We start from the raw sequence: 14,319 nt of genomic DNA, 5'->3' as shown, positions 1-14,319 counted from the left end.
AGTTGCGCTTTCTAAGATATGCATGCGCCTTCACTCACAAATCCCATATATCCCAAATTCTAAGACTTGCACACACAAGCAGTTGGGCTGGCTTTTCATTTCCCTGACATTTTAGATAATGTAATTCCATGCACTTCATAGATTTCATAGGCATTAAGGTTGGAAGGGACCTTGGGAGATCATCGAGTCCAGTCCCCTGCCCTAAGGGCAGGAAGTCAGCTGTGGTCAAAGGATCCCAGCAAGATAAGCATCCAAACGCTTCTTAAAGGAGTCCAGAGTAGGTGCTTGCACCACCTCTGGAGGGAGCCTGTTTCAGGCCATGGGGGTTTGGACAGTAAAGAAGTTTTTCCTTATGTCCAGCCTGAAATGGTCTTGGAGGAATTTGTGACCGTTGGTCCTTGTCATCCCTTGGGGCGCTCTGGTGAACAGGCATTCCCCCAGATCCTGATGCACACCCCGATGTACTTATAGGCTGCCCCCAAGACACCTCCGAGCCTGCGCTTTTCCAGGCTTCAGCAGAGTTGCTTGTGGCTGTTTCCGGGGACAGCAGAATCAGGTCATAAGATACGCAGGAGCTGGTTTTATACGTGAAAATGTTCAACCCACCCTGTTACATTTTCATTTGCACATGCAGGCGTTAGTGTGTAGAAAATGATTGTACTGAAATGTATGCATAAGTGTTTGTGCACAAAAAAGTGTCTACCTACAAGTAAAGGTGAGACAGAAACTTCATTGAAAATGAGATTATTCTGTCGTAACAATGTGGTATTTTTGTAGTATAGGTCTGGAGTGTAACATCTCTCCATTGTTCTAAGTCTCATGACAAAGACATTTACTGGAGTAAGTTATGAACAGGGCTCTGGGTCCTTACCTTCTCTTTGATTTAGCTGGCTTCATAAGTAGCACAGAAAACAGATGGAAGATGCATATTCTATTGCCATTGAAACACAATGAAGAAACAGTTTCCCACATGAAAAAGGTTGACTAGACTTGTGACTGGCAATTTACACTGAGGTACTTTCCATAGCAAGTGGGGTGGGGAAGGGTTTGCCCATGTTTACAGGTTTGTGTTCGATCTTGCATATGCCTGCTGTCAGGCTCTTAGTGTTGGTGTATGCCATGTCTTGTACATGCATTTGCATTATTTGTGTGTACTTGTTTGTTTGACTTTTAATTCAAATAAAGCTTGCACATCCATCCTGGTGGGAGACAGGCAGCCTTTTTATATGCACCCTGCTAACTTCCACAGTTTAATTCTTTGGGTTCAATACGTGGAACGAAACTTTTGGATCGGAGACAAGGGAGGGAAAATGTTAGGGATCTTGCCCTCCCTCCCCTCTCATAGTGGAACCCTGCACGAAAAGAAAGACCACTTTGTCAGCCAGTGTTTTCTGGTGAGGAACAAAATAAACACAGTTTATTAAAGGGCCTGAACGGAGTCAGCTGCTGATTGGCTGGTGAGCAGTGTAAAGGGCCAGATTAATCTGTGAGAGCCACACAGCTCAACTAAATGGCTGCTGAACACAACTGCCAACCACCTATTCTTCTGCTACAAACAATGCACGCCCCCCTCTCACAATAAGGATCTTTTACAGCAGCTCAGGCAACTCCAGGAAACGTAACCACCTCATCCCTGCAGGATGCGACACCCTAGGGTGTGATCACTTCATCAGCACTAGGCACATACTGCTAATGAGTTATTATGCAGGCAGACAGGTTATAAAGGACATTGAAAACACAGGGCCATGACCCCTCACCCCTCTACACCCACCCCAAGGAGACTGAAGCATTACACATTCTCTGGGCGGCCTATTCAGCCACCCCCCTGCTGCACTACCAGTTCCTGGGGCTGAATCCTTGCTCCGGGAGAGGGACTCTAGCTAGTAGCAGCAGTCCTTGCCTTCCTCCTCTTTGCTTCCACATCTGGCTGTGTGCCATCTGCAATGCAAATCCACCAGCACCACAGCAAGAATTGCTGTCTACATTCAGAGATGGAAGAGAGGAAAGCATTTACCCTAAATAATTCTCAGGCTTTAAAATTCATAGGTTTCTTAGGGTTTTTTTTTTTCTTTTTTTTTAATGCCAGTTTACGTGCAAAGCTGAGGGCAGTTCAATAGTGTATCCTGGCAGGCGTCACTAATGTGGAAAGCAGGAAGGTAGCCACACAGAAAATCCATCTGCAGCTCCATAAGTAAAGTTTTACGATTCAACTCTAAAGGCCGTGGGATTAAAGATGGACTTCCTGTCATCAGCCAGGGAAGAACATACAATACAATGCTACAGAGACAGTTGGGCAGGAAGCCAGATCACCCTGCACAGCAGAAAGCCCTGCTGATCACAGTGGCAGTTTGGGCTCGCATTGATGGCTGCTGCATATCCCTTTGCTACCTCCTGCTCTCCCTTCCCTTGCCATCACCGCTCTCCTTGCAGAATGCAAAGTGCTGGGAAGCAGTAGCTAACCTGCATGGAGAAGGAGGAGGAAGGGGCACATAAAAGCTGTGACTAAAGGCATGGTCATGAGACAGCATATACAGTGAGACCCTTGGTGGGTTCATCTCAGCTGAGGTATTGAAATCCATAGCACTCCAGTGATTTGCACCAGTTTAGGATTTGATGCGAGTCTCATTTAAAAGCCTGTTGCGGGATGAAGAACTGGCTTGGGTGCAGATGTGCCACTGCCCACCTCTGGCTGGCATCAGAACTGCCCAGCTCTGTTTGAAAGGTCCTATACTCCTATCTGCTAAAGAGGTATCGGGGGGAACTTGTACTCCAAGTCCTGCTTCAGATGTTAGCCAGAACCAGACACAATCTAACTCTGTATTATACAAATGCTTGACCTCACTCCAGTCTACAGCTCCCTTGCTGAGGAAGGAGCATAAAAGTTGTTTGCCTACTAAGTTCAAGACAGGAAGAGAAGGAGAATGCCATATCCATTTGGACTACCACCAGTAGAATATCTTGGCCCTAGCCAGAGTTACACTGCTGAGATACAGCTTTCAGGAACCGAGTCCTGCATCCCTACAAACTCAAACTCAGTTCCTCCCTCAGGGGTGCAGAAGATGCAACATATTCCTTATTCTTGAATGTTTGCAGTTTGGTTTGGACTGACAGGAAGAATTCACGCTTGATTTTCTGTGATTCAGCCTATCCCAGAACAACTCTGTCTTTTGTGTGTGGCTGATCTGAGATGAGAACTTGCCTTAGAGGTTAGGTTAAGCCTTAGATTTCAAGCAAAGCAAAAGGAGTTCCTTTCACTCTGTGCGGATGTGTATATAATCTATTCAGAAGAAAAACTGTGGCATAATTTATCTAATAAGTGTTGCTTTTAGGATGTGGGTAAGTCTCTGTTCTGCAGGGTGCATGGCACAAAATCTGAAATGTGATCCTTGGAGATACGGGTTGGATCATCCTAATGAAACTCAAGTTATCTATCTTGTTCAGGGCTTGATCCCAAGTACAAGAAAGCTGCAGATGCTTATCCCTCTCAGGATCAGGCCTTCACTGCCCACTGGGATGAAAGAAAGAGCAGAGTTCACGAGACCCTTCCAGGCTCAAAAAGAGTTGAGTTGAGAGCATGTTTGCATTGGATTTATTGCGCATCTCTCCACATTACCCACATTGAATTTTCAGGCTGCTAAATTAAGTGATCGAAAGAAGGCTATGGTGAAGACCATCGTGAAAAACCTCTCCACCCCGCTACTCATATATATAGCACCAATGTGTTCCCTGGTACTTTCAAAGTGTATGGCAAACACTGAAGACTGGATTGTAACCTTTCAGTCCAAGCCAGGTAAAGTGTAGCATTTGACTCTCTGCCTTAGGAATAAGATAGGAACAAAGCAGAAACCTTGTACTGCAGGGAAGTACTGTAATATATACCAGCCTTTTTGTTTGTACAGATCATTACACTCCCTTCCTAGCAGGTTAAATTAAGGGCTATGGGAGCCAAGTTTCTGCCTACCTGGAAGAGAGAGGAGTTGCTTGGCAGTAGCTGCTCTCCTTGCAGTGCAGGAGTAATTCACACAAGGGAGCCTGGGTGCATAAAGAGCCCCCCCTAACTCTCCTTTGCAATACATAGAAGGCTCACAGTTATGCCCCAATTAATTAATCATTAAAGTCCCCTAACAAATAAACATTATCTCCCATTTACAGATGGAAAAGCTGTGCCAGGAAGGAGAGGCAATTTTCTCACAGCTGCAGAGGGTCTCAGGATGAGATAGGATGAGGACTCAAGGTGTTCTTGCCTCCCTCACTTCCCCTGTTTGTCTCTTATCAGACCTGTATATCTCATAAGCATAAATCTAGTTTAGAACTGTAATGAGTCGACATGTTATATGGAATTGATTTAATTTATAGAGCTACATTATAGCTAACACTTGAGGTTGCATTTTCATTTTTTTATATGGGGTATATACAAGACAAATACACCATATCAATATGACCCTAGAGTCTGTGGCTGGCTGGTGGGAATTCTGTGTTGGTTACAGATAAATATTTGAAAAGGAGGGCTGTACTGAATTAAATCTAAAAATGAAGAATCTTATCTGTAAAGAAGTCCCCATCTTATTCTTTTGATATTAAATTAAATTTTTAAAATACATTATCAGCCTTCCACATGCTGCTGGTTGTCAGATTTAGGCTTCAAAGGAACAATTAAGATGCATGGAGCAGTTCAGACCTCCCAGCTATTTTGTTCAAGCTATTTACAAATTCAGAAAGTCACAGTTTGCATATGGTTTACATCCTTATGGCTCCGTCAGTGCAGTCATGAGGGCTAGAAATAGTTTTTAAAACAGAATGAAAACTTGGATTCTGGAGCATAATTCTGTAAAATAGCCATGGAATCACAGAAGTCCTCTGTATATACCCAGTATGCATATAAGCAGACAGCACATATATGTGTTCACAGATACATAGGCATAATTTACAAATTCATGGGCAAAAGGTGAAGGAAATATTAGACTGAGGTTACCAGTCTGAGAATAAATGTAAACCTGTCTCTACACCATCCATAAACAGCCTTGAAGCCAATTTGTTTTTGAACTGTGTTGTGATTCCTTCAGGCCCATTTAAGCAAAAAGAAAATACTTGTTATAATCATGTTAAAGACCTAGGTATTTGTTCACGTATCCAAAAAAATACAAGTCCTATTAAAATAAACTGGGGCAAAACATGTTTCACAAAAATATTTAAATATGATATACTGGCCATATGAAATGAAGTATAATGTATAGAGCTGGTTAAAACAAACCTTTTTTACATTTGTGAGTCCAAATATTTTGTTTTCCCACGGAGCTTCAAAAGAGATACTATTTAGAAACTAATTTTTTTCATTTAGACCTGCAATGTTTTGCTTTGGCTCTATAAACCATTAGAAACAGAGGAAGAAAGGGTAAAACAGGCATGAGAAATTTAGTTGTTTTTCCTCCTTTTCCTATATTACTCATTACAATTAGAAGGAGTGAAAAAAGTGTAGGAAAATAGGTGGAAACCTGTTATTCCAAATAATAACAAATCAGTTCATATCTTCTTAATGTTTCTTAATGTTTTTGAATTGGAAAAACAGCAAAAAAGCATGGTACAGTGGGAGAGGAATATTGTTTTAAAATGAAATATGTAGGAGTTACCCCCTTGCCCCCCCCCCCCCCCCCCCCCCCAAAAAAAAAAAAATAATAATCTGAGGAGAATATTTTCCTTTTTTGGAAAATACTGCAATTGAAAATGAACATTATCCTGGAAAAAAATCCTTTTTGACAGTACCTGATTATCCATCTTGAAGAAAAATATACTTGAATTGTAGTCACTCTTGTGCTACCCAGCTGTGGAAGACAGATTTTGCTGGTCTTCATGCAGATGGTTAGACAACAGAAAGAGAATGGTTCTCTGTGCTCAGTCCTCTTTATGGCATTCACCACAAAGTAGTATATGGATCAACCCTCAACCTCTGAATCAAGGCTTTCTTAGTTATGTCTGATCTCTCTCTACTACTTAAGTAACAGAACCAGGTTTATCCTGCTATTCTATCCATTATAATAATTGGACCTGCTTTCCCACAATGGATTATTCTTACAGGTTTCATATCCACTCAGCTTCACTGTCTTCAATAGACTTATTTCTGATTAATATCATCCCAAGCAACATAAAGATGCTGTTTCATCATTAATACTGTAGCAGCCTGAGCAGCTGTTTCCTATCGAATGGGTGCCCTAAGCATGGAATACTTACCAGGATTGAGAATGGGACACGTGCATCCCCTATGGGTCCAGGACTCCGGGTAGATACTCCGGTTACTCCGAGCAATTTTCACTTTGCCTGATTTCAAAATCTTCTTCACCTTCACAACAACTTCTGCATGGGTTCCTTTGTCATGAGCTGACAGAATTCTTGCTTTTATCACTGCCAGAAAACAAACATGCATCAACGCAAATCAAAAATGATTTCCACATATACTGTAATATCTTTTTTACACTGCTGAAGGGATAGAATATCAGGGCCTTTGGACAAGACCTGAAGGATGATGCCAGGATTTTGGCATTTGGACAGGGACAGAAGGGCGTGCACATGCTTGTGCACTTCAGTCATTGTTCCCATTTAAACAAATCTGGGGAAGTAAAATTGGATGTCTTCAATTTAAGTAAATAACTAATCTCTTCTCTGTGTTATATATCAACTAGTCTCGCATGGTTGCCACCAACAGGTTGGAAACAACCGGGTATATATAGGACTTCCATAAAAAAGAAAACCAAAAGATAACACAACAGCCAACAGTCTGAACTTAAGCACATTGATTCAGGGCCATGGCAGATGTGTTTGAAAATTAGAAGGCTTGTAGTGGATTTGTACAGCAACCCTCCTCACCCCTTAACATGTGCCTTCTTCTGTAGAAACAAGGCTTCTCTACAAGAACTTGGTGTCACATGGTGGAATTCACCCCAAGGCAGGAGATCTCCTACAGGACTGCAGGAGTGTCCCATGGCTGGAATCGTCCTGTGATGATGACAATAAACTGAAAGAAGCTGCTTAGCCTTTTGGCCTGACACGTGTTTGCTCTGACAGAGCTGGCATTCCTCCTGGCTTTGCAGGACCAATTTTCAAGTCTGGCCTCACAAACAAGCTGTATTGTGCTATGATATGATTGTGCCAAGTCAAACCCAATGGCAGTTTTTGGTGGCCATGTCCCTTCCATCTTGGGATGACAGGACACAGGTGCTTATATACAATGGGGATAAATATGTTCTTTCCTTGTTGTTAAGTGAGAGGTTTGCTAAATGAAAGAGTTGCCAAAAGAAAAAAGGACTCCTAGTATGGAAAAAAGCTGACAACTGTTGCAGGACACACCCATGCACCGAGAGGTGGAGGTACACGCATTGAACTCAAGAAGCCCAGGCTGCTTGTGCTCAGCACTGAAGAAGCCATTATAGGATGTTGTTCTCTGATTGACCCTGGACTAAGAGGAGTCTCTAGACAAAAAGAGGAAGAAGAAAAATCTATCTCTGATTTCATGACTCAGCCAGCCCATGCTTCACAGGGTCCATCTAGCAGCTTTGTAGAAAACACTAAGGATTTATCATACTTTGAAGGAACATTAGCCACTTACCATATGCATATTTCATTTGGCAGAAATCGGTAACGCTTCCAAGCACTTTTTCTTTGCACACACACTTTTCTAGTGGGAGACCGCAAAGCACAAGGGGTTGGAATAGGGCCAAAACAGGAAAGAGGAAAGAAAATCAGGTGATGTTCATATATACTGTTATATGTTCATGTTACTCCAGTAATATGGATAAGCAGATAGTAAAAGTAGAATGAGCTCAGTTATTTGCCAAACTTGCTAGCAAAAGGGATCTGAAATCTGAGTAAGAAGAACTCCAAAATGGGAGTTCCTCACACATTAATAAACTGATGCCAACACACAAATTTGTGAGAATCAGATCTGGATGTAAATGTCTGAATCATGCTCTTGTTAGACCTCATAAGCTCAGGAGTATTGACCCTTTTCAGTACTCAGATGAGAACTCTCTCAAGGTGCTTCCTGGAAAAAGTGTTGGTGATTCAGTAGTTTCTACTCTTTCCTCCAAGTTGTTATACAACCAAGGATGCCAATAGGTGCTGTCTTCCACATGGTATCTAAAACTGAGGCCCTGACCACTTCTAAACACCAACAGCTCTATCATTCTGCTGGCCCAATATGCTTGTTACTTTATCTGCATGCAGTATGCTTTACTGCTTCTCCTGAGCTATTGTGTAATATGACCATGTGCTGTTTTCAAAACACCTTCCCAGTAATACAGGAGAGGTTTTGGTAAGACATGAATGGGAGCAATTCTGTGACAGTGTAAAGAATCAGTCTGGACAATCTATGTGATTTTTTACTTGCCAGCTTTCTGTAGGGGGGAGCGGTAGCACTGTAGAGAAGCAGGATTCTGCAGAGCATAAGATGAGACAGTAGTCTTGCCCTTCTCTATCTCCATCCTATCCTGGGCTAATATCCTATGTATTCTTCCATGTTAAGACTGGAAGCTCTCTGGGACAGAGAATGGACTGTCCATTTTTTACTCACTTTACTAAGGCTATTGAGGAGATGGATGGATTTATATTTATGGACAGTCCTTTGTTTATGTTGAGGGGTGCGGTGGTCAAATGGAGCAAAATCTCTTGCTATGACTAGAGGCATGAGTTGCCTGAGCTGCAAATGGGAACCTGGTCAAAGGGCATAGGCAGCTGGGCATAGTGCTAGTACTGGCACCACTCCCTTGTGTACTAGTGGCTGAGAAAGTGATGATGTTAGCATGGTGGGCTGTTAAGCTTGGATGGACCTTCTCATCTTTATTCATGTTATGATCTTTAGTTTATGAGATAGACCTTCAGTGGAGAGATACATGTAATAGCATTCTAGAAATTTGAATAAATAAATAGTGTAGAAATTAAATTAGCATATCCTAGCAAAAGCCAGACGTATTCATGGCACTCTACAGGTATTAAATGTCAGGGAACCTAATCAGGCAGCCAGGCCTAGGTTAATTGCCTAGGCAGCCACACTTGCCTTGAGTCTCTGTTTGACAAGCTGTGTCCTAGCTAATTAGCTGGCTAGCTTCCTGAGTGGCTGCTGAAAGTGCTGCCTCTCCATTTAACCCCAGCTGTAGCAGTGGACTCCCAGCTTAGCCAACAGTTTTGACCCTGGTCTGCTTTGGCAAGCCTTCTGGTTCCTGTGCTCTCTGGCTTTCCTGGTTCTTCACCCTGGTTCAGCTCTGTTCTCAGACTCTGACTTGTGGATTATCCCTTGGACGTGGTAACTTGACATCTGATTCCTGGACTCTGACCCTGACCTGTGTTTTGGACTCTGCTCCTGGATTTCTCTTCAGACCTGATAATTTGGCTTCCAAACTCTGACCCAGGTCCTGACCCCTGCCTTTTCTCCATGGCTTAACCACTTGGCCAGACCGCCTAGGACCTAACACTAATTAAGCAAACAATAATTAGCATTGAGTGCAAGGTTTTGTAGAACTCTAAATGGTACCTGGATGTCTCAATGCAGAAAATCCCTGCTCATGATCGTTCCATTTCCACTCATCTTCACTTTCATTGGCGGGTGTGTGAATGAGGTCCGGGATTCGTCCACCAAGGGGGACATTGAAAAATGGCTTACTGTCATAACTGGGGGTAGAAGCAGAAGAACCATCTCCCATTAGGGTATGCAATGTTTATCAAAGAGGTTAGCTTCTTTAATAGTTTAGTATCTATAATTTCTTTAAAATGACTGAACTAAATACTTGCAATTTACTCAGCACTTACTAAAATCATGATGACAGCAGGTACCCACAAAATCAGCCCCACCAAAATCAGTGGGAGCTTAGCTACTCGGTACCTCTCTGGATTTGTATTGGTGGTTTTTCTGGAGATTCAGTTCTTCCAATTTTCCATAGGAAACATATAGCTACCAGATCTGTTGAAGCTTCTCCACATCACCCCTGATCTAAAGGGACCATCATGCTGGGCAAAGGAATAGTTCAGCCTCTGTGGCCTTTTCAGGCCTTGGCTGCTTTCTTGAAACAGCCACCATGGGAGCCATTTAGTCCCTGGGGGTGCTTTTTGTGACATGGGTTCATGCCACCCAGGAACTAAAATAAGACTCTGCCCCTTGCTTCACTAAAGACACAGACCAACACAAGTTCTTCAGGTGCTTCAATTTATTTCTAAAGCAAGTGAAGCATTCAAAGAAGCTGAACAGAATCCTGGAGGGCTTTGCCCTTCAGACCTGCTTTTAGATCGTACTTTGGATGTCCAACCATGCTAGTGGCCAGGAAGCCACTCTGTGACTCTCTGTATGACCTACCACAAGGACTATGGATGCAGAAACTTGTTTTGTTCCCCCAGTGCTTTATCCACACCTTCAACTGTGTGCAGGCCTCCAAAGGTTAATATTAGCTTAATCTTAAAGACTCCCAAACAACTCAAAACATTAGCTTGCCATAAAAAGGAGCTCCTTTACCCATTGAAACAGTTTCCAGTGTGCTGGTCACAGTCTCTGGCACAATCACAAGGACGACAGCCATTTTCTCCAAACCCCCAGTATCCCATGAGGCATCTGTCACAGTTCGGGCCTGCCACGCCTGGCTTGCAGTAACAGAATCCAGTCTTCGGGTGGCACCGCCAGCTTCTGCTGACGGTAGCATTGGCTGAGCCCATAGGTTGACAGGAGCAAGCTAAAGAGATATGATAAGAAGCAACTGAGATTATGTGCCAGAGGGTCAGCTGTTTAGGTGATATTTCTGCAAGGCTGATAAACCCCAGGACTCCGCTCACTCCTGACACTCAGCAGTACTGATAAGCATTGCATTCTCAGGTGTGGTTCAACCTGGAAGTGGTATTTTGCAATCCTGGTGAGACATTTTTACCTCATTCAGAAGAGCAGTAGATTAAAAAAGAATCCATCTGAGACCCACGTGTGTGCTCACCCCATTTACTAACAGGCAAATCCTCTACATTTGTGTTAATGCACTTTATCTGTTCACGCTTAAATTTGATACCTGCATTTGCAGGTATCAAATTTAAGATCAATTAGCCCTAAACCACCATTTTTAAAGTGAATTAAGGGTGCACACATATAAATGTGCACCCTAATGCACCTTAAATTTAGGCTAATATGCCTTAAAGCATCTTGTGTAGATGCACCCAGAGAGGAGTTTTTAGTGTAATTCTTGATTGTTAATCTAACTTAATCCCAATTACATAGTTGGTCCAATAAAAGATATCACCCTAAGAAATCCTTGATTGTCAGTGTAATACTTGGGGAGAATTACCCAAAGCAGTGAAATGAAAACAAGGAGGAGAAAAAATTGGCTGGATATCAGGACAGAAATTCCAGCCATGAGCTCTATTATCCTGTAGAATAATATCCCAAGAATATGGTGGGATCCCTATTGCCTAGTAGAATTAAAATTAAACAGGGCAAAACATTAATAAAAGGAGAACAAGGAAAACAGTTCTTTAGCAAATGTTCATGGCAGATCAATAAGATGACTAGATGTGTTTTCCATCTCTCTAGCCCACGATTTTTTTAGTTTGAGGGGTAGAAATCCATGTTCTCTTTCCAATGTTATTTACGTGCAGTAGAGTTACTGAGCATGTTACATCTGTGAGTTCATTACAAGAAGGAAGAGAATGAGAAGAGATCTCCAAAACCACTAGAAATATTCTCAGCTACAACAGCTGTTCTCTTTGTACAGCTGGAGATGGGGTGGAAGAGCCAAGTGCAGCTTCCAAAGTCTGCTCCCATTTCAACACCAGCTCTGGGGTACTTAGGAACAACTTGGGGACTGCTGAAAACTAGACCAGCTTGTTACGGCTCTCAAGAACCATTTCACCAGCAGACACAGTCTGGAACCCAGTAGAATGGTAGCCATGCTACCGACATGCTCCCTGTCCTAGGGGTATTATGGAGTTGGGAGAAGGCCATACATAGTGGATTAGCCTGGCTGAATAAGAGCTTGGACATCTCCCCAGGAGGGAGATTCTCAGCTGGGACAACCTGACATCTTGTCATCTTCTTTATGCTGCCAGAATGATCCTACAGGACTGGAGCACGTGAGAAACTCTGACCCATTGACTTGTGTTGCTAGAATAGGTTTGGAGATGTGGCAAATTAAGCTGAATCTCTGCCCAAAATTCAAGCTCGGCATCTGTATTTTTTCTCCTTTTCATCATTGAAAATTGTGGTACCTTCTGGCTTGTGCTGGTACCAGAACCTTAAGTGCCAACACATCATTATTTCCATCATCTGGAGGCAGAACGGAACAAAAATCCCATTGGCAAGACCTGCCTTAGCAGAAATTTCCAGTCCAATGTTGGACACCCAGGATGTCCAAACAGCTTGGATCAAGAGCCAGCCTTTTGGATGCTTATCTCAACCAAATATGAGCTCCAACGCTTTTGAAGTTCTCTCCTCAATGCTTCTCATCAAACTACTCTTCTTCATGAGTTCACAGATAAGAGACCTAATGAACACACTGATTCCACACATTGCTTTCCAAGAGTGGGGGAGTCTGATGATGAGGAATGATAACTGCTGGGGTGATGGATTCACTTTTACACACATCATCACATTTATCATTCAGAAAAGAAAATATCTTTTGGGAACATTAATAAGTAAAAAAGCAGCATTGATGTGGTTTGTGTAACGGGTATTTTTCTTGTGATCTGCCATTAGATTATTTTTTCACTCTGTATTCTTCGATGCAGTATTTTTAATAATATTATTACACTGTGCTGTAGATTCAGTTGTTTTCAAGAGAATGCTACCACAATAGCCTCAGGCCAGAGAGTAAGCGTGCTATAATAAGCAGCGTATTTGACACAATGAACCAATTAGCTGGTGGTACAGTAGCAACAGTCTCTCCTGCTGTTGCCCTGCAGGAGTCTTGAGTTTGGAAATCATCCCATGGTTTTTGCTCCCCAGGACATAGGGATCCTGTGTAACCTCACAATGCACATATGGATCAGAAATTTCATAACTGGCTTTTGCTTTTTAGGGTTCAACTTGAGACATCCTGGCCCTGATTTTCAGGAGGGCTGAGTACTCACCATGCCAAAAACAGAGGCATCTGATAAAAGCTGATGTATTCGAAAATGTTGTCATGGTCTTTGGAATATGGGAAGTTAGCGTTTATTGTGCTACTGATATGTCTGAGCCTCAAACCTGGAATTATTTGAATCCAAGCTCTTTATTTCCCCTAATACCTGTATACCTAGAATCCAGCTGCACAGTTCACACCTGATATTTGCCAACATTCACTAGCATTTGGATCCAGGGTTCTAGCTTGGATATGTCTCTAGTTTGAAAATTGCTCCATTTCCTTTCCTCTTGACAGGTTGTAATAGCTGGTGTCAGACATCTGCTGATGCAAATTTGTGTAGCAGCAATGCAGCTGTACTAGCTAACACCAGTTGAGGCTAGGAGCCCTGAGTCACTAAGTGTGGGGTCCATCATTCCAGCCAAGGGGAAAGTGCTGCAATGGGTAACTAACAGCAGAGGTCAAGAAGGGAGGTAAAGAAAAGGTGCATAGGTTTTCTTGTAAGATGAGGATTTGCATACAGAAAGTGGGCATTGCCCCCAGTTAGAAGCCTTGGCATCCCTTACTGGGCTGCAAAGCAAAGTCAAATAAATACATGACACTTTCAGATGAATTATACAAGAGGCTTGCGAATGCTCCCCTCAGCCTGAATTTACTTAATGTTTCAGCTTGGGTGTATGCACTGTCTAGCTTCCAGGCTATTGTATCCAAACTTCTAATTGTGTACCTCCAGGTAATGCCCAAAACATGAATCTGAATGTCACATGCTAAAGGGCAGCTGTTGACGACCCAGGTTTTATCTAATCATAGATTTGCTGATAAATCTCATGAATAAAGGGACATAAGCAAGTTCCTAACCACTAAGCTCCCAGCATTTGACAATACAATGTCTTTCCCTGCTGATTTTTGCTCTTTTCCTCTTGGCAAACACTAGTTTTCTCCCCATCCGCTTCCCATTCTGACAAAACACAAACCAACACGACAATGGCTTTATTTGTCAAAGGCATCATCAGTGATGTTAGGCACAGCGTGCAGACAGTTCTGGCTCAGAGATGGCCAGTCAGAGATGGTTCCCCCCACTGCAGCAGCAACACAACACAATATGACATGGCTGTGTATTAGAGGTACATGCTGATGGTCACCAAAGTAACACAAAGCACCCACATGGATTTTTCCTGACAACTGCTGTCATAAGATTTTTGTTAGGATGCTACTGTTAAAGACAGAACCAAGTAATGGAGGGGAGGGG

The 14,319-nt window shown here is 42.7% G+C and overlaps 1 protein-coding gene across 2 annotated transcripts in view; it reads right to left on the bottom strand.

Annotated features, from left to right (window-relative positions):
* LOC106721843 (netrin-4-like) overlaps window positions 1–14,319 on the bottom strand; it is an 88,616-nt gene that overhangs the window by 5,136 nt on the left and 69,161 nt on the right. For both annotated transcript variants that reach the window (XM_025196836.1, XM_025196837.1), the window contains exons 6-9: window positions 10,490–10,703; window positions 9,518–9,654; window positions 7,598–7,666; window positions 6,226–6,396 (exon numbers count right to left, since the gene is read on the bottom strand). In XM_025196836.1, coding sequence (XP_025052621.1) covers window positions 6,226–6,396; window positions 7,598–7,666; window positions 9,518–9,654; window positions 10,490–10,703 — 591 coding nt within the window. The remainder of the gene's footprint in view (window positions 1–6,225; window positions 6,397–7,597; window positions 7,667–9,517; window positions 9,655–10,489; window positions 10,704–14,319) is intronic.

The sequence above is a fragment of the Alligator sinensis genome, unplaced genomic scaffold (assembly GCF_000455745.1).
Source record: "Alligator sinensis unplaced genomic scaffold, ASM45574v1 scaffold839_1, whole genome shotgun sequence".
Lineage (NCBI taxonomy): Eukaryota > Metazoa > Chordata > Crocodylia > Alligatoridae > Alligator > Alligator sinensis.
This window is presented reverse-complemented; position numbering and strand designations above follow the sequence as displayed.